The 27,500-nt window shown below is 39.1% G+C and overlaps 1 protein-coding gene across 4 annotated transcripts in view; it reads left to right on the top strand.

The window, feature by feature from the left end:
* Positions 1 to 27,500, top strand: part of SLC9B2 (solute carrier family 9 member B2) — a 504,139-nt gene that overhangs the window by 134,779 nt on the left and 341,860 nt on the right. For all 4 annotated transcript variants that reach the window (XM_044062120.1, XM_044062122.1, XM_044062121.1 and 1 more), the window contains exon 3: positions 13,984 to 14,182. In XM_044062120.1, coding sequence (XP_043918055.1) covers positions 13,984 to 14,182 — 199 coding nt within the window. The remainder of the gene's footprint in view (positions 1 to 13,983; positions 14,183 to 27,500) is intronic.

Below are 27,500 nucleotides of genomic sequence, written 5' to 3'. Positions count from 1 at the left end.
TATTTATATATATATATATATATATATATATATATATATATATATATATGGGTTCCCTTTATAATTTCGAAATACTGAAATCCAGACTTTCAGTATTTCAAAATTATAATACCGAAGCCTTGAAATTCCGAAACACCAGAAGCACGAAATTCAAAATACCGAAGTTCGGAGCTTCTGGTGTTGCGGTATGTGAATGCATAGGTGTAAGTGTAGGTAAGTACATATCAGTGGGTTGGTTAGGGGTTTTTGTGTATGTTAGTGTGTGTTTTGGCTGTGATGTGTGTGTGCAAGGGGTTGTGAAATGTGTCTGTGTCAGTTACCTTTGTGTGTGTGATTGTGCAATCTCAGAGTTAGTATATACAAGTAGGGGGTGTGGGTGGCACACCCCCCCACATGGGGGGTGCAGGGGGGCTTGCCCCCTGCTTGTCTGTAGTGTAGGATTGTTTGTTTGGTTGCGGGGGAGATTGTGTGTATGTGTGTGGTGTATTTGAACAGTAGGTTCGCAATTTTAAATTTCACGGTTATGTGGTTTCGGTATTTAAAGTTTTCGGCTATAGAATTTAAAAATACTGAAATTCGGGATTTCAGTATTTCAGGATTCTATAGTGAACCCATATATATATATATATATATATATATATATATATATATATATATATGTGTGTGTGTGTGTGTGTAAGTTTTCGGCTATAGAATTTCAAAATACTGAAATTCAGGATTTCAGTATTTCAGGATTCTATAGTGAACCTATATATATATATGTGTGTGTGTGTGTGTGTGTGTGTGTGTGTGTGTGTGTGTGTGTGTGTGTGTGTGTGTGTGTATATATGGTTCATAGGTGTGTACTAGGCTAATGGCCCTGGGGCATTTACAAGCCTAGCCATAAGATTACCCTGGCATCATGCCAACCAACCTTAGTTCCCAGTGCCTCTGTCGAGTAGAGCCACTGGAGTTATCCCCGGGGTGAATTTTCTATTTCCCATCCACTCATCAAGATTTCTCTTGAAGAGGGTCAGCGAAGTGCTCTGCTTGACATGTATGGGAAGTCTATTCCATAGCATGGGCAGTTTCTGGGTTATGAACCTGTCCCTCCAGTACGTTCTATTGAATGTGGTAATGAGGTTGAGGTCTCTGGAGGGTGTGGTGCAGAGGGATTGGGATTTCTTTATATGTACCATTTCTAACAGAGCTGGGTCAGACATGGCTTTGTAAGTCTTTGCAAGAGCTAGCTGTACCAGGAGTTGGACTGGTTGTACCATTACCCTGGCTAGATTGTGGTATACTGCATGACCATGAGTGAAGTCTGCTAAGATAAGTGCCACTGCTGCAACTGCCTTGACCACGGGAACATCTTCATCTTGGGGTAAACATCTCCAAAACAAATGTAGCCCTGGAGGTTCTAGCACTGTAGGAGTGTGATATAGGTATTCCACTCCTGCAATGGCTGCCATCTGTGGTAGAGATGGAACAGCTCTATGGATAGTGCCAAAGTCCTGGCAGGTAAACTTGAAGTGAGATGGCACAATCCAGTATATAATTTAGTCCGTCAAAGCTGTCACACATAAGGAACATGCTCTCTCATAGGTCATTTTGCACACCCTGCATCATCCCTGCTAACTCTATCATGGCTGTGGTGGTACTAGCCTGTGCCTCCATGATGGCCCTACATATATGCTGGGTTGCAGCCTCTGGTTTATCAGCTTCATGGGGAGGACAATAACCATGCTTACTTCAGTAATTAAATATCACTGAGCACCATTGCCCAGTTTTATGTGTGTACCTCTCCACCCATGTGTGCAAAGGCAAATTCTGGTGTGCCTACTAGGGGGTACCACATGTCCATGACTTCTAGTGTCTCCAGCAACTTGTTCATCCTATGTGGTGTGTGTGTGTGTCTCCTGGGTGCCCACAGACATTGAGGCTGTGTTCATGGTTTGTGTAAGGGATGCAGTGGTCACATTCCCTGCGTCAAATAGACAGTTTATACTTCCTAACAGTGCCAGCTCATCCCTACCATCATCATCATCCAAGTTGCAGATTCCCTAACTTTAGGCAGTGTAGCAGTTCCACAATGCTGGAGCTGGTTCATAGGATAGTACTAGGCTAGTTGCTCTTGTGGGCCATTTTATGCCTAGCCAATTTCACTTGCAAAGATGGAAATCAAACCCTGTATCTTGTGTTTGTGAGGTGAGCACCTTAACCATTATACCAACGCCCAACCCAAATAGGCTACAGTGAGATTCGAACCCACACATATTCATGAAACACTTACAGTACCCTACTGCTTAACTATTTGAGATAATGGATATCACACTTAAAGAATCACCTGTGATTACACCAAAGCATAGTATCCTTTGTAAGTATGACCCAGCACCAGACATGTACATGAAAGTGAGGTATACAAATATTAGCATTAAGAAATAAATATTTTAGTTGCTTACCTTGTACAGATGACTCTGCAGGGGGAATACCTGATGTTCCTTTATATCATAAGTCAGACAGCTGTAATAAACTGGAGAGTGACTAAGGGGTTAAGAAGACTTGCAGGTAGTCTTTCGCAGAAAGAGGTCTACATACCTTGGGCATCTCCACTAAATAGTCTTTGTTCATAGGTTCACTGGAGATTACTAGGCTAACAGCTCAAGAGCCCTTACAAGCCTAGCCAGATTTACCCAGATTTTACCCAATTTTCTACTCCTAGGAGAAAGCTAAAAAGGGTCAGCAAGGGGGGTTTTGGCAATTTTATAGACTGCCTCTTCCATAAGGGACATGGGTGCCACTCCAGGAGTGAATTTTTGATTTCCCATTCAGTGGTCCAGATTGCACTTGAAGATGGTCAGGGAAGGGCTCTGCTTCAAGTCAATATGAAGCCTATTCCAGAGGAGGGGCTATCTCCAGGGTCATATGTGTCTTTCCAGCATGATCTGTTCATGTCAGAGATTAGGTTTAGATCCTAGGGACGGGTATCCCTTGTACAGTTAGTTTTGCGAATATGCAACATTTCCATCAGGGCTGTGTCAGAGACTGCCTTATAGGTCAGGCATAGATCACCCCTCAGTAATCGGTAGGAAACTGAATATAGTGATAGGGTTTTTAATTGGGCCGCATATGACATGTTGGTTATACCCTGTATTTTTTGGTGAGAAACCTCTGAAGATGCTGCAAGTGTTGCAGGTGCCTGGAGAGGTGCATGCCAAAGGGTGCGTTGTACTTGATTATTTATTGGTCTGATGAAGGCCGAGTACCATGGTACCATGACATCCTTAGATCTGGATGATGTGCCCTTACTTATAAGCTGAGACACATAGAAGGATTTCCTCACAATCGTGGGCACATGGTGGTCAAAGTTCAGATTACTATCTGTCTATGTGAATACCCAGATCTCTCACCACTGAGTCTGCTCTTAGGGGGTTGCTATTAGTGTTATATTATTATATTAAAGTTTTAATTTGCAGGGGTATTTGATTTCTTATAGGGTATTATTATGCATTTTTTCATATTTAGTTTGAGGCCATGGCTCTGACACCAATCATTAGTCTGTGTCAGTCCTTTCTGTAAGATATCAGCATTGTTTGGGAAGTCAGTGATTGCACCTAGCTTGCAGTCATCAGCAAACTTGGTCAGCCAAAGGCCATCTACATTTGCCTTGACAACTGCATTAATCTCAACCACCACATCTTGCAGGTATGGTCTGGGTAGGCCTGGACAGCAGCAGCATCCATGCCAAAGAACCATCTGCCATTGAGACAGAGGGCATGGAGTAGGATCTTTTTCTCCACATTGGAGAACTTTGGCTTACATGTTGTCTTTTCAGCAGAATTTGCAGTCTGTTTCTGATCCCCTGTTTATTTAGGAATTGCTCTGTAGGTATGGAAACAATGGAGTTAACATATTGCTAATGAGTGGCCCTGACAAACCCTTCTACCACCAGTCTCCTTCTTTCCCATATAACATGCTGCTTGTTGTGTGTGTGGGGGGGTGATAGTTATATATCTCTATCCACACTCCAACAAATGTTAGGCACATACGTTTACTGAGTAAATGTCTCCCACAATACATTACCTATAACATTGCAACTGACCAAGGTGACGCAACTGTTTTCTCTCATGATTAAAATGATTTTTGCAAATGATGTATGTGTGTAATCTGTACAATAGTCATTTTTTATTTAAACTGGCATCACAAGCCCAAACAGAAAGTGTTGAACTGTGCTCTTAGTATGTTCTCATGGGTTTGTCTCCCATTATGCTTAACAAACCTTCAGTCCAGCAGTTATCTTACCCTTGCATTTCCTCTCTCAGTACACCTTTCCAATCCACTTACAAGTACCAACTGATTTATTTCAGATTATTTGAACAAGTAAAATAGCAGTTAAAAACAGCAATAACTGACAAAACATAACAGTAAGAAGCAGCAGCACTTACTTTGTACAAGCGGAGCTTTACTTTGCCTTAACAATTACTCTCAGGTACTGCCCTTGCAGGTTCAGATGTTGCTTCTGTATGAATTTTTTAATATGATAGTTTTCCCTGCTATCTCTCACAGTTATATCATGCATAATCACCTGGCTGGGCACTTATTGCTTCTGAATCTCTCAATATGCACATTGATAAGACCCGTTAAACTTTACACTCAGTAGTCCTCAGTGCTATGCTCATGCATGGACCCCTGCAGGCAGTACTGCAAATGCACTGTCCATGTCATGCCTATAATAAGGATCGGTAAATCCACATATAATCTCATGAAAATGGAGACACTATAGTGCCTGCTTTCTTAACAGCATAAACAGGGATACAGGACTAATGTGTTTCACACCTTAAAGTATCATTTTGAACCATTGTAATACAGTACTTGTATTATCTTAGCTTGCCATCTACTGCACAAATAAGTGACCTGTTAATGCCCATTGTTGCAAGGCAAATGGTGCATGTGGGAACTGTTTCAGAGACAACATTTCTGACGCTTTGTTCCTGCAAATCTTCATGGTGAGACACCATGGGTGTTAAAGGAGAGAGTAGTACTCATTTTAGAGCATGGAGGTTGTGTGTGGAGGACACAAAAGTCTTTTTCCACTTCCTTCATAATGAATGCAGCTAGAGGCTTATGCAGGAGAGCTGTGAAGGGCATCAGTGAAGCCTGAAGCAGTTTAGCCCAGGCTGTCACCCATGCCACTGGCATCGACACATGGGGAGCAGTGTCATCACCATTTTAGTGACATGAGGCGACAACTTCCTGGCCTCCTAGGCTGATGGGAGGATGAAGTTAGACAGTAGGTACTACCTATGTACTGTAAGTAGAACTTGTTAGATAAGCTTACAACAGTGCATACCATCCACAGATCTTAAACACTTTTTTTTTTTCACCATAGCCCCTGAAGCTGTGAAGAAAACAGGCAGCTGCTCTGGAGGAGATTAGAGTGTCTAAGTGAATGCTGGGATGACTATACGTGATTTATAATGTGCACATGTTAATATTAATTGTCCATTCAGGTAGTACAGTGCAGTTTCATACACTGTACCTTTTATTCATCACTGTCACTTCTGTGCTAGCTTCAGTACACTACCTATGACTGTGCGATGTTATTAGAGAGAGAGAGAGAGAGTGTGTGTGTGTGTGTGTGTGTGTGTGTGTGTGTGTGTGTGTGTGTGTGTGTGTGTGTGTGTGTGTGTGAGTGTGAGTGTGTGTGTGCGAACACATACGTGCGTGCATGCATCCTGCCATGTACTTGGACAAGTGGCTTAAGACGTTGAGGCTATGCTTTGCTTTCACATTATGATGATGCCTATGGGTTCAAGTCCCCCCTTCTCCCATGTATTTCCTGATGTAATATTCAATTTGAGATGTCATTCATTATAGTGGTTACAAGATTACAAGTGAAAAATAGTTGTGAGATAACTTATTTATTTATATTTTTTAGTGGACATTTGTGTCCCAGCTATTCTTTCTCAATATACTTGTTTCCTCCGATTTTAGTAGCTGTGAGGGGAATGTATGTCTGAGCACCATTTCCATCTTACATTTATCTCAGATATCTCATTACTGAATGTTTAGACAACAGACACCGAAGTAGCTCAACAGAGTAATGCTTTGCATTTAGAATTTAGGTGATAATGGCTGTGGTTTCAAGTCCCGCTGTAACTTTTGTATGCTAACAGTTTTAACTTTATCATTGTACAAATATATATCAGCTTAATTTTTCATTGCATCTGTACTACTTTCTCCCCGACCCTCTTTCAGTGTCCTTTCTGTTAAATACATTTATTTTGTTTGTTATTTTCTTTCTGTTTATTTTACTGTTACGTACAGCTGCAGGATCTAGACCTGTACCCATTCCTCATGGAAGGTCTGTTGGACCCCCACAAGTGGCAGCAGCACCACCATTGCCATCGCCAGCAGAAGTACTTGCAACATCTGGATTTCAGCCTGCCACAGTCACCACCACTCATCCTGTACTACCTGCAGTACTTACTACAAGTAGCCCTGCACTGGTTCCTGGGACTGTTATATCCGCAGGTAGCAGACATTGTGGGGGAGATAATTGATTACAGGTTAGGTGCCTGAATCTGCCACATAGAGTACTGATTGAATTCCATTCATTTCCAGCACTGTCTCTATGATCTGAGACACAACCCAGTGTTGATGGTACCCAGATGAGTAACTTTCCACTGGGTCATAGATGGCAAAGATAGCTGCTGCAGAACCCCATTCTATCCCCACATCCTGATATTCTCCTACTCTTTGTGTCTGTGTCCGGCTGTTTTGGTTGCACAATCCTTCCCTTAACATTGTCTTCACTCTATATGACTCATGTCTCCTTCACCATCGTGCTTCATTCCCTTATTGTCTTGTCTGTCTTTTCCTGCTACCTACCCTATCTCACTTATCCTCCTCTAAATTCCCTTCCTTCCTCAACTTACCTTTCCTTCATGTATGAGAAATGGGCATGTGTCCCACAAAGAAAAATTGACCTACGTTCCCCACCATTATCTTGCTTATTCCTTAGTTTTTTACCTTGTATTAGACCCTATGCTTGCTTCCCCTTTTCATCTATTTCCTATATTGCCATTTCCACTTTCTAATCTGGTCAAAAATTAGCACACACATGCTGCCAAGATGGTTGGATATTGAGTAACAGCTCTAGCTCTAGCTCGCCCAGTGTGAAAACAGAAACTCAACAGAGAAGGCAAGTAGGCTTTTGTGTTTATGGGTAAATTTCAGTAACTGGCTAGTAAATGCACTGCCTGGATGCCAGGAAGAAAGAAATACAGAACACCTGGAAAACAAATTAGCTACAAGAAGTGAGGAAGAAACACTGACTGGGGAATGTTCTGCAGCTGTTCAGCAAAAAGCAATGCAACCTCCAGACATGACATCCAGTGGGCTACAGGAAGATAGAAAGCAACTGCACACAGACCTGGTTGAAATAAATGAAACACTGATGGAGTATATCAACACAAACAACCAAAGGCTGGAAAAAAAATGGAAGAAGCTTTAAACAGATATTCAGGTGAGGTGGTAAAGCTGCAAAATCAGAGGGTGAAACAAAGAAAAGGTTGGCTGAATATGAGACTGCTCAGGAAGAGATATTTTAAAAAATAATAGAATTAGAGGACAGAGCACACAGGGAAAACTTGAGATTTCCAGCTATACCCAGAGAAACTGGAAGGAAGAGACTGCATTAGTTTTATGAAAGCAAAAATAAGCAACTGGACTGGTATTCCACAGCAGGAGTTGTTAGTTGAAAGGGCACATGGTGTGCATGCTCCAAAACTGGCTATGAGAAAGTAAGCTAGACCTTTAATAGTAAAGATGCAATCCTACCAGCAGAAGGAATTGATTCTGAAAAAAACTATGGCAGAATGACAAAACACTGAAACTGGGAGAGAGCAGAGTGCTTGTGGAGAATGATTACTCATTGTACACCAGGCAGAAGAAAAGTAAATTCATTCTACTGTTCATAAAAGGTCAAGAAGCAGGTGTGACATTCAAACTGCTGTACTCAGCTGTTTTCAAGGTATTCGTCCCTGGAGGGACAAAATCATTTTTTGATGAAGTACCCATGCTAAGAAGGAAATACAAAAGTTTGTCCAGCAAAAAGTGAGCTGTAAAATAGAAGGAGATTCTGCTTCTTGTTCTTCTGGTAATAAAGACCACAGGAAGACTGTACCTTTGAAACCTTTCCCAATGTTTCTGCAGAAAATGTTGGAGAGAAGGAAGAGAACATGAGAGTTGACTAGAAGAAACAAAAATATGTTGGAAATGAAGCAGAGACAGGATTTAGAAGATGAAAATGAACAGTAATAAAACCAGTAACTAAATGTGGGATTAGAATGCAGTAGTTATATTTGTGAAATATGACCAAACATGAAAATATGGAAATATTAGACTTTTTCAGAATTTGTTGGACTTGTGGGGGACTCTTAAGTATATGCCCTACTTCATGTCATTACTGTTCGTAAAATGCTTTGGGGAGGGGAAGAGAGGGGAGAAAGTAAGCTGTACTTAAAGACAACATTTTTATTATTTTTTTTCTTAATAGTACTATTTTTGTGTTATATGGTTTTTGTTGCATGCTATAAAGTACATTTTTATCAGTTATTTTTAAGTGTAATGGGATTTTAAATAGGTGCTGCTGTTCCTTTTTTCCTTTCATTCTCCCTTCTCTTTTTCATCTTGTTCAGTTTCTTTTAAGAAATGTAGGCACTGCAGTGTAAAAAAAAATCTTGTTTAAAAGAGCATGACAAATGAAAAATGAATGTGCTTTTCCTCATTCTTGCATGGGGGAGTGACTGTATTAAGGAGCTTAGATTGATTTAGAAACAAGTTTTAAGAGAAAGCAAGTAAATAAAAAAGAATATTGAATATTATGAAGTTTTTTTTCTAGCAAATGAATGCATGCTTAGTATTAATTCTGTATCTGGCCACCCTCACGTTACCATGGAAACAATCTGATAAAGAGAAATTGACTGCTTCTCATGTTTCCATGCAGACAATCTGATAATGAGAAATTGGCTGACTGGTTCTCATGTCTTCATGGAGACAATCTGATAAGGAGAAATTGGTTACAGTCTGGTAGAGAGTGATTGGTTGAGAAAAAAAGAAAAGAGAAACTGGCTAGGAGATAGTGTTCTCTGCAAGCATTTAGGGCTTTTTCCAGCTGGGACAGCTATAAAGATAAGACAAAACCAGTTAGCACTTAATAGAAGCACAGGCTGTACCATATGTCTTAGCTTTCTTTTAAGTTAACTCAAGTCTGTGATTGTGGCTGTCAGTTTGGGACATTTGATTCTATTAGGAGGGTAAAACTTCAATATTTGAAGATGTACATAGTTTTGTGTGTTAGTATTAAATTAATAGGTCTTAGAGGGGGTATTGTTTTTTCTGAGTTCTTTCAATAAAACAAAAAGTGTTGTAAGATGTGACATAGGCTCAAATGGATATGACAAGAAATAACTATATAAAAGTTCAACCTGCCAGTGTATGCATGTAACACAAAAGATAGAAATAGACATTTAACAAAAAAGATGTTATACATAAAAGGTGGGAATAATAACTTTTAATACAATGATGCTTTCTATAATGTCTTTATATGTCAGTGGTTTCACATATAAATACTAAAAAGAAACCATAGTGAACTATTTTAAAAATGTAGAGTGAAAATAACTATGTTACAGGAGACACACTTGGAAAGAACTGAACATGCAAATGTGATAAAGAAAGGTTTTCAGGATGGTTATTCAGCGGAATATCTGGGAGAAAGGTATAGAGGAGTACTTGTATTAATTGCAAGATGAGCTCCAATAGTGATAGAAGAGGGATAAAAAAGATAATAATGGCAGATTTATAGTGCTAAGTGGCTGCTGGCAAGGGAGGAGGATTACACTAGCATGTATTTATATTCCACCTAAAACTGCTATAATGGAGCTTCAGAAAATTCTGGGAGAAATAATCAGTTTTCAGCAAGGAACATTACTTATAGGTGGGAAGTAGGGACTAGAATTTGATTTTCAGCAGTGAAGATGTGGCTGAGGGGCCCAGAAGGAAAGTATAACAAAGGAGGATAGATTTTTGAAGAAATTTATGAAAGTGTTTGGCATGGAAGATGTGAATTCAGTAATAGGAGGTGAGAGTGAATTTACATATTATTCCCCAAGATGTAAAAACTGGGCTAGGCTAGACAGAGTTTACATTTTACACGAACATGCACATTTAATTGAAGGCCTCGATGCACACCCAATATCTATTTCAGATCATGTGTCAGGAATAACTAAAATAAAAACACAGGGTAGTGAAATAAAATTGAGACACTGGTGCTTTCTTACCTATCTGTTGAAAAGAGAGGAATTTAAGGAATGCGCAGTGAAGATTATTCAGGAGGTACTCGAGAGGATATAAATTGCTTCTGATAATATAGCTTGGGAGTGGGATAAAATTAACGTGGGGTTTAAAAACAGGGTGGAAATAAAAGAAGGGGAACTATGGTTAAAAAGTAACAAGAATTATTTAGAGGGACAACAAGAGGATCAACTGCAGAATGTTAAGCGGAAAATAAGGGATTACCTCAATAATATACATGAGTTTAGAAAGACTGCTGTTAAGCAACTGTTTTTTGACAATAACTCTAGAGCACAAAAACTTTTATCACAACAACTCAGGCAACAGAAAGTAGAAAGGGCTGTCACCAAGCTTAGGGAGCCTATAACAAGGAAGTTAACAATAGATCCTGTAGAGGTATTAGAAATATTTCAGAAATTCTATGAAAGTCTGTATAAAGCCAAGAAATATGGAAATCAAGAAAAGATACAAATGGAAATGTTTGTGGAAGAATTAAATATGCCAAGGTTAGAGGTAGATGAGACTCAGTTCCTGACGTTTAGGACAGGAGGAGATCAGATGAAAACAGTGATGTATAACTAATCTACAGGAAAGTCCCTAGAAATAGATGACATTTCTGTGAAAGTCTGAAAGCTAGGAGGGGAAAAAACTGCTAAAGATCTGGAAGATTTTATTTAATAGTATTTTAAGAGAGGAAGTACCAACATTCTTGAAGAAAGCAGTGGTAGCTGTAATACCTAAGGAGGGTAAAGAATAACGATCCATCAAGTTCACTTTCATACAGGCCCATTTCTATCCTAAAACATGATTATAAATTATTTATGACTATAGTGGCTAAAACAATGGCAAATGTAATACCAAAATCGATAAATATGGATCGATGTAGTTTTGTGGGGGGAGGACAAATGTTTGGCAATATTAACAAAACACTGATGATCCAGAGGGAAACAGAATATAAGAAAATACTATTGTTGTAGGTGGGTCTTGATGCAAAGAAAACATTTGATGGAGTAAGCTGGGACTTTATGAGCAGGCCAATGGAAGCATTTGCATTCCCTGATAAAATTATAAGGTTGATTAGGAGGATATACGAGGGATCAGAGATGAAAATTAAAGTGGATGGGGTCCTCTCTGATCATTTCTGTTTGAGCAGAGGATCCAAGCAGGATGTCCTCTTTCCCCTTTGTTATTTGCATTATATTTAGAACCACTGGCAAAGAAAATAAGGGACTTAGAAATTTAAGGATATAATTGGTATGGTTGTTAAAAAAAGCTGGGTCTATTTGCAGATGATACTATTTTATACCTGGTAAAACCAGAAAAGGACATTTCAGTGTGTTGTGGAACATTTAAAACAAAGGCAATAGCTGAAAATTAGTACCCACACATTAATGGATTCAGCATTATCCAGGAGTATGGATTAAAAAGGATTCTGGTGTGCCAACCAAGGATATGTGGGAAGAGACTAAACAAAAGATAATACAAAAACTGAGAAAATGGAAGCTTTGTTATATGGATATGGATAGCAAGATACAAGCAGTTAAAATATTTTTAGTCCCATTAGTCTTATACACAGGTCAGGTATATTTTTATTAACCAGAAGAGAAGTTGTGGATAGCAATTAATAATGAGCTGAAGGATTTTATCTGGGAAGGGAATACTGCAGTAGTCAAGTGGGATAAGCTGATTCTTCCAGTAGAACAAGGCAGTTTGCTATTACCCGATTTGAAGGATTATTTCAGAGCTACACAGTTAAGGCTCCTATACATAGCACAAGCAGAAAATTATAATTCAAAGTGGAAAGGGATGATGATGAAACGGGGAGCTCAAGAAACAAGGAGCAACTAGAATTTTGGATGCAGATCTTTAAGGACAGTAACAGTAACCATACAAAATATATATTATATTATGTATTCATGAAATGAAATATTCATAAAATACCAGAAAGTATTCTAAGAACTAAGTCAGCTAAGTCAAAATGGGAATGGAGAAAGGAGATTCTGCCGATAGGGATGACTGCAATTAGGGATGCAGACAATACACAAGAGGGGGCAGGAATTTATTGGAGAAAACTAGCAAAAGAACAAGGGTATTGGGAACGAATAATTAGAGAGGGAAAGGTAACAGAATGGGAAAAGGCCAAGAATTTATTTGGACTACAGGCTAGAGATTGCCTTTCCTAACAAGGATTAATATCAGAGTATAGGCAAAGAGAAAGAAAGAAGGGGATCCTAAGCAAAAAAAACCCAGCACTGGTAGAGTTTTTACTAGATTCTAGAACAGAAGCTGCTGTTAAAAAAAGAATACTTAGTAGAGTATATAAAATAGTGCATGTTAACTACAAGTCTCAGAGGAGGTTAGACAGGATTGGGAAGAGTGATTGGAAAAGCAATTCACAAATAAACAATGGGGTGATATATGTATGTCTCCCAACAAAGGCTAGAAGATTTAGGCATAGGTATTTTTATACCCCAAGTGGACTCCAAAGAGTTTTCCTCAGGTAGATGGCAAATGTGGAGGTGTGATGGGGAAGAAAGAGATAACTGAGAATATATTTTCTGGGAGTGTAATGAGTTGGCAGACTTTATAGATTCCTTGCAGACTACTCTGTCAGAGATACTGTGTGAGCAAATTGGTGTAACTAAGGAAATTATTTTTTTGAGCAATGATACAGAATCAGAATTGCCTAGCTATAGTAAGACCTTGCTGAGTCTAATTATGGTGGTTTCCAAATAAACAATTTCTAGAAAATGGAAATCAAAGTCTAAACCAACAGTACTAGTAGTAGTGAATATAGTAACAGAGATAAAACAACTGGATTTGGGATCTTTAGAAAAGGGTAGGAACAAATTGCATAGCAAAAAATGTGAATTGTGGGAAAAGTACATGTGAAGAAGGAACAAGGTTTAAAAGAAGGTGGGATTTGAAAGAGCTATGTAATGTTTGACTGACAATGACGATAGATTATAAGTGATGTATAAGTTTGAAACTAAAATTATGTCAGTATGGCTTGTGATGTATAATATTTGCAACTAAAACTATGTCAGTATGGTTTGTTTTCATTTATAAGTATATGATTGCCTATGTCATATGTGATAATTTAATAAAGATGTTTCTTGTTTAAAAAAAAAAAACAGAGGAGGGCTGGCCACAGTTATGCCCAGACTGCATCTGAATCCCAAGACAGTATTGTTATTTTCTATGACTGTTCAACTGTAGAGTTGGTATATCCATACAAATGGAGGGTACAAGAAGGTGTACCCCATGCAGAAACACTATTCTTGTTTTTTGTGGGATTTTCAACAAGTATCTTTTCATGCTATTGCGTCTGTGACAGTGATTTCATTGAAAGTGGCTTCAGTTAAATGATGGGACTCCAACAATGGTTCACTGAACCTACCCCATCTGCCCAGTTGATAAATGTATAAATAAAGAAAGAAAATGACAAAGCTTTTGTCAGAACACAGTGTTATTATTCCATGTGTATTTTCCAGATGGAGGACAGATGAGAAGATATCATTTAGATAAAAAACTAGGTAGATTTATGTCAGTAATATTCAAGTACTTGACATTTTTATTTTTAAAATGTTGTTAAGAAATGATTCACTGACAGTCTACTAGCAGTTTAGTATATTTTGTGTAATGCAGATACCAAACTCAGATGCTGAGAATTGTTTGATCCAGGATGCCTGCATTGAGAAAGCTGCAGCCATGGATGGCAGTACTTTTGTGAACAGTGCTGAGCAGTCAGTAGATTCTGCAGGACCAGATCTGGAACGACAACAGAAACGATGTCACTTAATCACATGTCCTCCTCAAGGGTTCCTTGCTAGTGTTGTCACAAAGGGTAAGATGGTTATTTACATTTTTTCCTGAAGAATGAGTTAAAATACAGTAAATTTTCAATCTGGACAGCACATTCGGGAAGTTAATGTGACAAAGTAGTTGTCTTGCTTGCTAATGTTTACAGTTTCCATGCAGTGCACTGATATTTCTTGATGACTTCTTGTAAAGTATTGTAACAAGAAGAACAGTATGAAAACTACAGTAATGAGAAAAAATGGATGTGTACAGGTGCTCATTATTGCCTAGATATTCAGAACATTATTTGCCTTATTGTTTTCTCCGTATTCTTCACCTAAGGGTTCTGTTTTTCTGAAGTATTGTTTTCTTTCAGCTCTGTCTCCTGAATATTGCAGATGTGCAGCCTGCATTTACACTGCATGACCACAAAGATGACAGCAATCACAAGAGTAGAACAGCAGATGGCATATGCTGATAACTACTTTTTATCACTGCCTCTTTTCTATTTTTCTTTAAAGCTTATTGCCTCTTATCTTAGAGAATATATCATTCAGATAATGTCTAAATTTAGGTCTCAGGATTCACGGACATTGCCAGTTCTGTGTACGTGATGCAGGACAGTAACTATTTCATTTCTTGGATTGCTTTGTGTGTGAAGTTTTTGCAATGAATTGCACGCCTTATGTAAACCAGCACTGGGTCACTATGTAAAATGTACATTATACTGAGCATGCTCACTACAAAGTTTCCTGTAACTCAACCACCCATGGCACAAATGGACAACCAGCTCAGTAACCAAACACACATGGTAGTGTGAATAGCTTAGGATCCTTTGTGCCTGCAGAGTATATTGTATCAAGAGCTGTGAGGGACTCAGCATACAGTCGTGTGTGTGTGTGTGTGTGTGTGTGTGTGTGTGTGTGTGTGTGTGTGTGTGTGTGTGTACAGGAAAGAGAGAAAAAATAATTAGATAAGACTCTGTAGGAGAGTTTTATGGGTTCAAGAGCACAGTACAATCACTGTGGATGTTTGGCAAAACATGTAGGAGCACAGCAAGAGCAGCCTGTGCATTCTGCTGTCTGTAGGTGCCAGAGGTGATGGATTAAGTCTTATGCAGTGTAGCAGGGACACTTGTAGAGTCATGCTGAACAAATGTAACTTGAAATCTTGGAGGAAGCTACAGTAATTTTATTTCACCCAGACACTACATGGTGAGGTGAGATGAGGAATTGTATGAAGGAGTGTTGAAGGAATTTTTAACTGGTTATTCTGCTCTTCAGTAACTTGAACTAAAAGCTAGTGTTGGCTGAATTTTGTTATTTGCTAGTAATTACAGGTGTGGGGGTAGCCACAGTCAGTGATTTCCTGTCCTTGCATATTTAAACTGGTGCATGTGAAATAATTCCTGCTTTAAAACTTCAGCTTGGCAAGCTAAGAACTTGGTTATATTCAACTGGACGTATAAGAGAATTTAAGTACCTTTTTATGCACTTTTACTTTTAAAAAATACAGTATTTAAATTGATTTAAACTGTGTATGAAGGAGTGTTGAAGGAATTTTTAACTGGTTATTCTGCTCTTCAGTAACTTGAACTAAAAGCTAGTGTTGGCTGAATTTTGTTATTTGCTAGTAATTACAGGTGTGGGGGTAGCCACAGTCAGTGATTTCCTGTCCTTGCATATTTAAACTGGTGCATGTGAAATAATTCCTGCTTTAAAACTTCAGCTTGGCAAGCTAAGAACTTGGTTATATTCAACTGGACGTATAAGAGAATTTAAGTACCTTTTATGCACTTTTACTTTTAAAAATACAGTATTTAAATTGATTTAAACTGTGTATGAAGGAGTGTTGAAGGAATTTTAACTGGTTATTCTGCTCTTCAGTAACTTGAACTAAAAGCTAGTGTTGGCTGAATTTTGTTATTTGCTAGTAATTACAGGTGTGGGGTAGCCACAGTCAGTGATTTCCTGTCCTTGCATATTTAAACTGGTGCATGTGAAATAATTCCTGCTTTAAAACTTCAGCTTGGCAAGCTAAGAACTTGGTTATATTCAACTGGACGTATAAGAGAATTTAAGTACCTTTTATGCACTTTACTTTTAAAAATACAGTATTTAAATTGATTTAAACTGTGTATGAAGGAGTGAGGAATTTTTAACTGGTTATTCTGCTCTTCAGTAACTTGAACTAAAAGCTAGTGTTGGCTGAATTTTGTTATTTGCTAGTAATTACAGGTGTGGGGGTAGCCACAGTCAGTGATTTCCTGTCCTTGCATATTTAAACTGGTGCATGTGAAATAATTCCTGCTTTAAAACTTCAGCTTGGCAAGCTAAGAACTTGGTTATATTCAACTGGACATATAAGAGAATTTAAGTACCTTTTTATGCACTTTTACTTTTAAAAAATACAGTATTGAAACTGCCCGCCCCTCAGCCTGCCTCTGGGCCCATCTCATTTGCTCACTCAACTGAGTGCAGTGAGATCATATTCTGATTTCAGGCACTCCTACTGTGTACAAAGAGAGCATCTGGGAAATAAAAAAAAAAAAAATTAAGCTTATTTCCTGCCTTTCTTGTTAAGTGGTACAGACTATTTGTAGGCTTCTGAGCCCCCAAGCCCTTCTGTGTTTGAGGGAAGCCTTCTAGCTTGTTTTTTTTTTTATAACTAGCCAGTTTTCTAGTTTCAGCACTCAAATCTGTTTCTTTGATCTCAGCACTTGTTCAGAAAAAAGAAAAAAAAAAAAAAAAATTTCATCTGCTTTTACTGTACTTGTGTTTTTACCTACTTCTTTTTACTTTTGCATCATCTTAAAATACTCAATTGTATTTATTACTGCTTGGTGTAACTCATTCTAAGCCTTTTGGTTTAAACACTTGGGCTTCGCACCAGTTAGTTGTTTTGCACTGAGAGGTTTGTGGTCTGCACTGTTGTGGCAGAACAGGTAGCTTACATCCTTCTAGGTTGAGAACTGCTGATTGAGGGCTCAGTGTCTGTTATTCTAAAAGTGTATTAATTCTGGTTTAAGCACTTGGGCTTTCAAGCCAGTTATTTTACATTAAGAGGGTTCGTGGTCTGCACTCTTGTGGGAGGAGAGGCTGGACTCTGCCCTTCTGAGCTGGGAATTTCTGGTTAAAGGCTTATAGTGCATGCATATCTGAACTGTTTCTTACTGAAGTTGGTGCGCCTTGTTTGCTGTGGCATAGACTGGATTCGGGCCTGCTGGATCTAGCTTGTTTGTGTAACTTGAGCACTAATCCAGACATTCTCTAAAGTATTCAATGGTATTTATTACTGCTTGGTTGTAACTTGATTAAAGTGTAGCTATCATTCAAGTCTTTTGGATTAAGCACTTGGGCTTCAGACCAGTTGTTTTACATTAGGAAGGTTTGTGGCAAGCACTGTGGTGGCAGGACAGGTAGCTTTCATCCTTCTAAGTTGGGAACTGCTGATTGAGAGCCCAGTGTCCAAGTGTATTAGTTCTGGTTTAGGCACTTGGGCTTCAGGCCAGTTATTTTACATTAAGAAGGTTCGTGGACTGCACTCTTGTGGGAGAAGAGGCTGGACTCTGCCCTTCTGAGCTGGGAATTTTCTGGTTAAAGGTTTATAGTGCCTGAATATTTGAACTGTATCTTACTGAAATTGGTTCACCTTGTTTGCTCTATCATAGACTAGATCCAGGCCTACTGAATCTAGCTTTGTTTATATACTTGTTGTTTGTTTGCTTGTTATTTCCTGGAAGCTAATTCACCTACTTCTCAGCTTCTGTGGATCACTAGTGATATCTGCATTGCTTACTGTACTTATTTCCTTGTTTCACTTGAAAGAAAGTTACTGTTTGTCGTTTTGCATTTAGTTACTTGTATCACATTGCACTCAAGTTACCTGGCACTTGCTCACTAAAGCAATTATATAAGTCAGCACTAAAAATTAAAAGCACTACACCCTCACTCTCCACTGGCCCTTGTTTTCAATTAAGGATTTCCCAATATTATTCTAGCATGTCCAAAGGTCAGTTGTCAATCTCCTCTCGGTCCAGCTGGTGAATCTGGGAATCTTGAGGCAATGTTATAACTGCCTCATGTACACAGACAACCCTCTCCTCCTCCCACATAACACAAATACTTGCGAGATGCAGCTATTTAGCCAAACTGGAGGCTGAGCTCTCTCAACTCAGGACTGGCAAGACCAGACAGGAGGAGAAGGCAACTACACACACCACAAAACCAGCCTCACATAATGCTACCACTCCACTGAATCAAACACATAAACACACAAAGACATACTCGAGGCTCTGAGTAAAATTTACCTAAACAGCAGAGGCCTCCAAAGCAGACACCCAAACAACTGCTACCTCAAGACACCCCAAAAGCAACACATAAACCACAAAAGCAGTGTGCAAAGCAGTCACAGCCCTTAAGGCCAAATACAACACCAAACATACTTGTCATAGGTGACTCCATAGTCAGACACACTGACGTCCCACTCACCAGGCTGAACAAGGAGAGGGTCACAGTAAGCTGCCTGCTAGAATCCGCCACATAACACAAGCACTCGGGTCACTCCACAGCAAGTACAAATATGACACAGTCATTGTCCATGCTGGTGTGAGCGACCTGAGACGTACCTCCCTGGACTGCATGAAAAGAGACATAGAGGAGCTCTCTGATTATGTAGCCCAGGCAGGTATGACCCTAACCCTGAGCAGTATCCTTCCTTCACCAAGAATGATGCCACAATATAGAGACAAGATGATCAGCTTTAACAATTGGCTTAATGTCTGGTGTCATTCAAAGGGGATCCAGTGTCTGTCTGCCTGGGATGACATGCTTGACAAGCCACGCTTGCTTCGGCTTCTAAGGCGGCTTGCACCTGTCACCCTGGGATTCGGATATTGGCTAAGGCTCTTGCCACCCCCATAGTGCCTTTTAGGCAAGGCTCAAATTCTAAACCTACCACCCTAGAAAACAAAAATGGGAAGAAATTGAGGGTAATGCTGCTCAATGCCAGAAGTCTAAATCTCAAAATGCACTTTCGAGGCCCTTCTCAGTATGGAGAACATCGATGTCTGTGCTGTAACTGAAACCTGGTTCAAGGCTCCTGAGAGCACCCGGCACTATTAGGTTTTACCTCATATCATGCGTTCGCCCCAAAACCCGGACCACTCCACAAAAGGAGGGTGTATCCATATTCATAAAGGATACTCACACCTCCAGGTTGGTATGAAGCACCATCCAGGTGCAACTAACAATAGGCAAAACTGCTCTACAAATTGTAGCATGCTACAGGCCACCCTCTCAAACTCAGGAACCCCACACAGCCTTCCTGAAGACACTGGAGGGTATAAATGTATCTCCAAACACCATCATATTGGGTGACTTCAACTACCGAATATAGACTGGGAACATTACTCAAGCCCTAACTTTCTAGCCCAACGGTTCCTGGAGTTCATAAATTCAAATGCCATGGAACAGCTAGTCACTGTTCCCACGAGAGGAGAAAATATACTAGATCTCATTGTCACAAACATGGGGACAAAATGCTCCACACGGAAGTATATCCCTCATTGGTGAGATCTGATCATAAACTAATCTCACTGGAAATCCACATCCCGCCCCACCCCAAACAAAAAGACCATAGTGAAGAACTTCTCTAAAGCAAACTTCACACTACTCAAGACTGGTGTGGTATCCTTCAAGGCCCCTGAGTCAGAGGAAACCACAACCCAAGCTCGGAAGCCCTTACAAATGCCTTCTATGAACACCTCCAGGACTGCATGGATCAGGCAATCCCAAATAAAACCAAGACTCTTTCCACAAAGGGCAAACGTCCAGTCTGGTGGACCCCAGCCATTAACAAACTTTACAATAAGAGGAGAAAGCTATTACATGATAGAACAAAATCCATAAAAGGGAAGTCACCCCTGATCATTATTAGTAAAAATTACGAGCACTCATAAAATCAACTAAGGCCAATTTTGAGAGAAAAATTGCCATGGATTCAAAGGACAATCATAAGGCCTTTTTCAGCTATGTTAGGAACCTGGGTGGAAACTCACAGATATGCTCAGAATTAGTCCAAAATGATACAAAAATCACTGAACCCACAGACATTGCCAACATACTGGCAGACAGGTTCAGTGCAAACTCACCCCTCTCCCCTAAGGGAGAGATAACTATCCCAGCCGAGTGTAGCGTGCCGGACATCTCAAATGCGCAGGTGAAAGCTGCTCTCTCTAAAGCTAAAAACACAGCATCAATGGGACCGGATGGTGTCCCCGGCTGTGTGCTGCTAAATGAGGAATTAAACCCGCACATAAGGCAGCTGTTTAATCTCAGCCTTACCACAGGATACGTGCCCAAGGAGTGGCGTGCGGCAACTGTGGTCCCACTCCACAAAGGTGGGACCCTGGTAATTACCGCCCATAAGCAACAAGTCTAGTCTGCAAAGCTATGGAGAGGATCATAATGGAGCTCATAAACAAAGATATAGGGGACTTGCAGACATTGGACCCGACCCAGTTTGGCTTTGTCAAGGGAAGATCATGCCTTTTGAACTTGGTCGACTTCTTGAAATAGTCACCAAGGCCATTGATGAGGAAAGGCAGTCCATACAGCCTACCTTGACCTTGCAAGGCTTCGACACAATACCCCACTCGGGTATTGTAGAAAAACTTACCAGCTTAAATGTAAACCCATATGTCACAAGATGGGTTGCAAACTGGCAAGGACAGAACCCACAGGGTTAGAGTTGCTGGCGCTGTGTCAGACTCCAAGCCGGTCACAAGTGGTGTCCCACAGGGCTCGGTCCTTGGCCCCTATTGTTTGGCATCTACTTCTCAGAAGTACAGGCCAACATGGGAGGACTTTGGCTGACAAAGTTTGCAGATGACTGCAAACTGCCGCCATAGTGGAAAGTGCATCGGACACTGATATCCTTCAGAAGGGACTCACGGAAACAGATAGCTGGTGCCAGAGCCATGGCCTGAAGTTAAACGCCAAAAAATGTATAGTCATACCCTTCGGGAAAAACAAGGTAACCCCAAGCTACCATATAGGTGGCAATCCACTAAGCACAGAAGAGGTTATCAGGGACCTGGGGACCCAGGTTGACAGTGGCCTTTCTTTTGACACTCACATTGCTAAAGTGGTTAGAAAGACCTTCTACATTGCCCACCTGATCATGAAGGGATTCACATCCAGATCTAGTGAGGTCATTGTTCCTGTACTCTTCACTTATCAGACCAATGATGTACAATGCCCCATTCGGGATGTATCTCACCCGACATCTGCAGCAATTGGAGAGGCCCCAAAAGTTCCTCACCAAAAGGATAAAGGGACTCCAAAATCTGTCATATGCTGCCAGATTGAAGAAACTCCAGCTCTATTCAGTCGCATACCGTCTGCTCAGAGGTGACATGTGCCTGACATACAAGGCCATGTCCAACCCGGAATTAATGGACATGCTCCACCTCAAAAATCCAAATCCACCAAAACCACTAGAGCAAGCGACTTAAACCTTAGCACGGATATAAATAGGACGTGCTGGAGGGATAGATTTATCACTCAGAGACTCCCTATGCTGTGGAATAAAATCCCGGTCCATGTGAGGCAGAGCACCTCGCTGACTCTGTTCAAGAGAAATCTAGACCTGTGGATGGGAGATCGTAGGTTTACCCCGGGAATCATCTCTGGGTCACTGCTGGACAGAGGCACAACAAACTAATGGGCACAGTATTTTTTCATATAAGGGGTGGCGTAAGCCACAATAATTTGGGCTAGGCTTATAAATGCCTTAGGGCAGATAGCCTAGTATAAACCTATGAACCTATGAACCTAATACCATCCTAAATCAGTCAACAGCCCCCTCTGTGGTCTCTAAGGAAATGGGGGTGTTGATGACATTTCACAAAGGTATATTTCTAGTTTCCTGTAACCCCACTAGCACACTTCAAATACTGATTAAAACACAGTAGGAACATCAAGTGTCTGTTGTGGTTTCAGAAATGAGGAACAGACCCTGTATAAAAATCGCCTCATATGTGACGAAGATGTACTCAAGAAGAGAGTAGAGCTCACTATATTCATTTATTATCAGTGAGTTCAGACTCACATATTTTCTTAATCCTAATCAAAAATGGTTTGAGGAAAGTGAAAGCCATATCCCCAGTAACCCATACAATTCTGACACCAAACAAAATTTGAGATGAGACAGCTAAAACAGGTTTTCATCACAGCTATCATATGGGCTTCTGCAAATTCCAGGCACCATTTTCTAATAATAATTTTTCTGTAGTTGTAGAATAAGCAGTTCGAACTTGTCAGGTTAAACTATCCTTGCTCCTTTTGAAAGGACCTACCTGTATCCATTAAAATGAAGACTCAGATTTTTACTGATTCATCCAACTAGTTGTGCTATCTTTGCTATGCTGACCATTTTTAGACAGAGGCTAGCCCCCTGACCAACAGTAACTTCTCTCAATGTAATGAACCAAGAGGTATTTACATATTTCTTTCAGCATTTCATTTGCATATCTGGTCAGATGCAGTGGTTCTGTAATCTTCTTAGATGGACACAGTATTCAGCTCAGAAGATTGCTCATGCATGTTTGTTCACAAGGCCCACATGGCACCTTTGCTACTGCATTATTTCTGATTTTATATCCTTCCAGTGAATAGTATAATCTGACAGAATCCCTAAATAACAAAATCCTGAAACTAATAAATAGAGTCTGACATGTAGGAAAAGTAACCCCCTCTTACTTGCTTTTCACCAGAATTGCATAGTGCACATGAGGGTTCCCAAAAAGTTAGTTATATTCTTGCACCAAAAGATTTTATATGCTGAGAGAACTATGTAAGTTACCATAGACTAAAATACCTTGGGCATGATCACAAATTTTACTTCCAATTTTTTGTTCACTGGGAACCCCTTTTGTGATAGTCAGTCAAATCCAAAATCCAAAATGGATACTTGCCTCTCTGTCTTTAGCAGTGGTCTTGATTTTCCTATCCCTGGAATTATCTGCACCCAGTTATTTTAGTATATTATACTCTAGTTAATATGAAACAGCTGTGTCAGTACAAATGGGCTGAGCAATTAACATAGGCATTCAATTTTCAAGATTAATTTTGAAATTTCCAATCCCTTCAGAATCTTGTAAGATATGCACTACCCTCAAAAGAGGCAGTTTCTAGATTTGGGACCATCACTAGTATGTCATCACTATGCAAGTTCACCATAGCCATCCACACACTGCTGCATACCTTAGCTGTCCAGTAGTGCCAAATTTTGTTGGCCAATTGTTCCATGGCCACCATGAATAACCAAGGGGGAAGGGGCATCCCTGTCTTGTACTACAAAATAATTAAAGTTTCTTAGACACTTTAAACCAATCCCATACAAGCACAAACACTCTGCACAGCACCTGTGAACTGTGCAGACGAGTAGAGCATGTTAACAGTTTGAATAGGTGTGACCATGCCAGCCTATTAAAGGCTTAAAATTGGTGCCTTGAGTATGACTGCACATGATGAACTTGAGATAGTAGAAGTCAGTCCTGTTTAATTTGTGAATTTAGTCAATATAAAGTCATTGATATTAGTGAGATAGCAGAACTGTTGGGGGTAAGGAGATTTTTCCTTATCCCTAAAGGTTTCTCATAGGTTTAATAATAAAGTGTTCAGGCCCAAAGGCTGTCAAGGAACACTGATTCATTAAATATCATATTATAACTATTTTCAGCCATCCAGTTAGCAAAATTTTAATTAAATGCTTTTATATTAGGTGATATCCTATTTTCAGTAGAATTGTATTTCAAATTATTGGTATAGTTTGTATTATATCTTACTCCTTAGAGTCTTGCTACAGTAAGAGAGAGTACATTTTTTATCGTCATACCTATGTGTGTGTAAATTTGAGGGTAGAGATAAGTTATAGATAACTTGTAGCAAATCATCATTAAAGATGTTATAAGCACTAATGGCCTCCCCCTTGAGTACAAATTCAAAACTTTACGCCCATCTTGGTAAGTAAAATTTCACACAGAAGTAGTTTTCTTTGTATATTTTCTTTGAAACTGAATCTGTTTTAGAAAGTTGTGTTCTGTTATAAATATAGAAATTAGAGTTAAACTCCAGGATAGGTTGGATGTACTTTTTTATGTAAATGAATTAGGTTTAGTTTGTCTCTTAAAGAACTTGATTTAAACAATAGTACTGTAGGACCTATGGCTCTTTTTTTCAATATTCTATGTACAGGCCTAGTAAAAGATAAATTGGAAGATATAATTATACTGAAGTCCTTATATTTCCTTGTCTCGTCTAAAGTAACTCCATTTAGAGATAGTAAAGCTTTAATAACTGGCCTCTCAAAGTACATAACTTCACATTTATTATAACTAAAATTTAATCCAACATTTTTAGCCCAGATTGAAATGTTATTAAATCTGTAATTGATGAATAGTCCCCAATAAAGTAAAGTATAAAACCTTCCTTGCATGTCATAGGCATACTTTGCATGCCAACAGTGTTTATTCATAGAGCTTGATGAAAATAACTAGGACAAAAACTGTTCTAACTGTCCTAAAACAGATTCTTGAGGTGCACCTAATAATACAGGTACTCTAAATAGGTATCTTTTATTGCTAAACACTACTAGTGACCAAATAGCCGACTATTAATCCAGATAAACAAAAAGGGTTTAAAGTTCTGTTGTCTGAGTGTTGTATCTACTGAACTATGAAAAAATGTGTCAAAAGCCTTTACTGAAAGCTGATTATTTCTCCCAGAATTTTCTTAAACTCCATTATAGCAGTCTTAGGTGGAATATAAATACATGCCAGTGTAATCCTCCTCCTTTGCCAGTAGCCCATTAGTACTACAAATCAGGTCTGCTTCAAAAGATCAAAGTTTCAGAACTTTGAACATCATATGGTCAATGACCATCTGATCAAAGTTTTGAAACTTTAAACATTCTGAATGAAGATCGCTGTACAGTGCGGAATGGGACATTTACAATTTTTCTCGCTGTAGGGAGATCTCGGAGTTGGTATATTTAATTAGCAGGGGGTGTGGGGGTGCAGGGGTCTTGCCTCCCTGCAAAAACTTGAAAGAAACTTTTTTTTGTTTTTATTTTTTATTTTATTTGATGGTCAGTGTTTCAAAACTTTGAACATATGGTTGTTGACTATATGATATTCGAAGTTCTGAAACTTTGATCATCTGAAGTAGACCCTACAGTTCTACCATTATTATCTTTTTAATCCTCTTCTGTCACTATTGGAGCTCCTCTTGCAGTTAATATAAGTATCCCTCTTTTCCTTTGTCCTAGGTATTCTGCCGAATAACCATCCTGAAAACCTTTTTTTTTAATCAAGTTCACATGTTCAGTTATTTTCAAATGTGGCTCCTGTAGCATAGGTATTTGCAATCTACATTTTTTAATATAGTTCACTGCACCTTCTGTTTTGTATACATCTGTGAGACCATTAACATTTAAAGATAATATAGAAAGCATCCTTATGCCAAATAAGTTATTATTCCCACCTTTTATTTGTAACAGCTTTTTTGTTAAGTATCTTGTTCCAGCTTTTGTGTTACAGTCACACAGTAATGTTTGGCAGATTGATTTTTTATACAGATATTTCTTGGATACTTCTTGTCTTATCTATTTGAGCATGTGTCACATCTTGCAAAACATTTTGTTTTATTGAAAGCCCTCAAACAAAAAAACAAATACAACCCCAATATACTCCTGAAACCTATAACTTAATACACACAGAACTATGTACATCTTCAAATATTGAAGTTTTACCCTCCTAATAGAGACAATTGTCCCAAACTGATAGCCACACTTACAGATTCGGGTTAACCTAAAAGGAAGGTTATCCATGCTAAGACACATGGTACAGCCTGTGATTGTACTAAGTGCTGTCTGGATATGTTTTATCTTTATTGCTCTCCCAGAATGAGGAAACACTTGAATACTTTCAGAAAACATGATCTACTGGCCATTGAAAAAAGCCATTAAAACAAAGAAGCATTCTGTTTTTATTGATCTTTATCAAATTGTCTCAATGGAGACATGATAAACAGATACAGAGTTGTTTCTACAAGTATTTATTTATTTGCTAGAGGAAAGCTTTATTATTTTCAGTGTTCTTTTTTATTTATTTACTTTTTCTTAAAACTTGTTACTAGATAAAGCCAAGAGCTTTAATCCAGTCATTCCCCTATGCAAGACTGAGAAAAGGCATATAATTTTTTCTTGCATCATACTCTTTTGACCAGACTTTTCTTTATTTTTTTTTACATTGCAGTGCCTACATTTCTTAAATCTGAACAAGGAGAAAGAGAAAAGAAGTAAAAAAAAGGGGGGGATGCACCTGTTTATTATAATATCCTCATTACACTTGAAAATAACTGAAGACTTTACTTTATAGCATGCAGATTCTATCATGCCCAATAGAAATCTTACTGTTAGGAACAAAATTTTGTTTTACTTACAGTTAACTTTTTCCTTCCTCTTCTCCTCTCCTAATTGTTCCTACAAACATTAATGACATGAAGTAGGGCATATGCTTTAGAGTCCTTTACAAGTTTAACAGACTCAGAAAAGGTACAGTATTTCCAGGATTTCTTGTTCTGTCATGTTTCACAAATGTAATTAATGCTTTGTAATCCCACATTTATTTGTCATTTTCCAAATTGCTAGTTTTATTCCTGTTTATCTCCAACTCCCAAATCCAGTCTCTGCTTCCTTTCCAAAGTACACTCGGTGCTTCTAGTCAACTATTTTGCTTTTTTCTGTGTCGCAAGCATTTTCCATTGAAACGGTGGAAAAAGTTTTAACTTCACTGTCTCTCTGTGGCCTTTATTACCCGAAGAACAAGAAGCAGTATCTCCTTCTGTTTCACAACTCACTTATATTCTGAAGATAGCTGGGTACAGCAGTTTAAATCTCATACCTGCTTCTCGACATTCCCTGATTACTGGAATAAATTTACTCCTCTTCCACCTGGTGTGCAGTGAGTAATAATTTTCCACAAACACTCTGATGTCTTCCACTTTTAGTACTTTGTCCTTCTGCCACAGTTTTGTCAGAATCAACTCCTTCTGCTGGTAGTATTTCATCTTTACTATTAAAGGTTTAGGCTGCTTTGTCATGGTCAGGTTTGGAGCACGCACACTATGTGCCCATTCAATTAACAGCTCCTGCTGTGGAATGCCAGTCTAGTTGCTTATTTGTGCTTTCATAAAATTAATGCAGTCTGTACCTTCCAGCTTCTTTCATGCAACAGAAAATCTCAGGCATTCCCTATGTGCTCTGTCCTCTAATTCTGTTATTTGTTTTTGAAATATCTC

Source organism: Protopterus annectens, chromosome 2.part1 (genome assembly GCF_019279795.1).
Source record: "Protopterus annectens isolate FY-2018-M chromosome 2.part1, PAN1.0, whole genome shotgun sequence".
Taxonomy (NCBI): Eukaryota; Metazoa; Chordata; order Ceratodontiformes; family Protopteridae; genus Protopterus; species Protopterus annectens.
The sequence above is the reverse complement of the archived record's forward strand: the minus strand, read 5'-3'. Positions and strand labels throughout refer to the sequence as shown.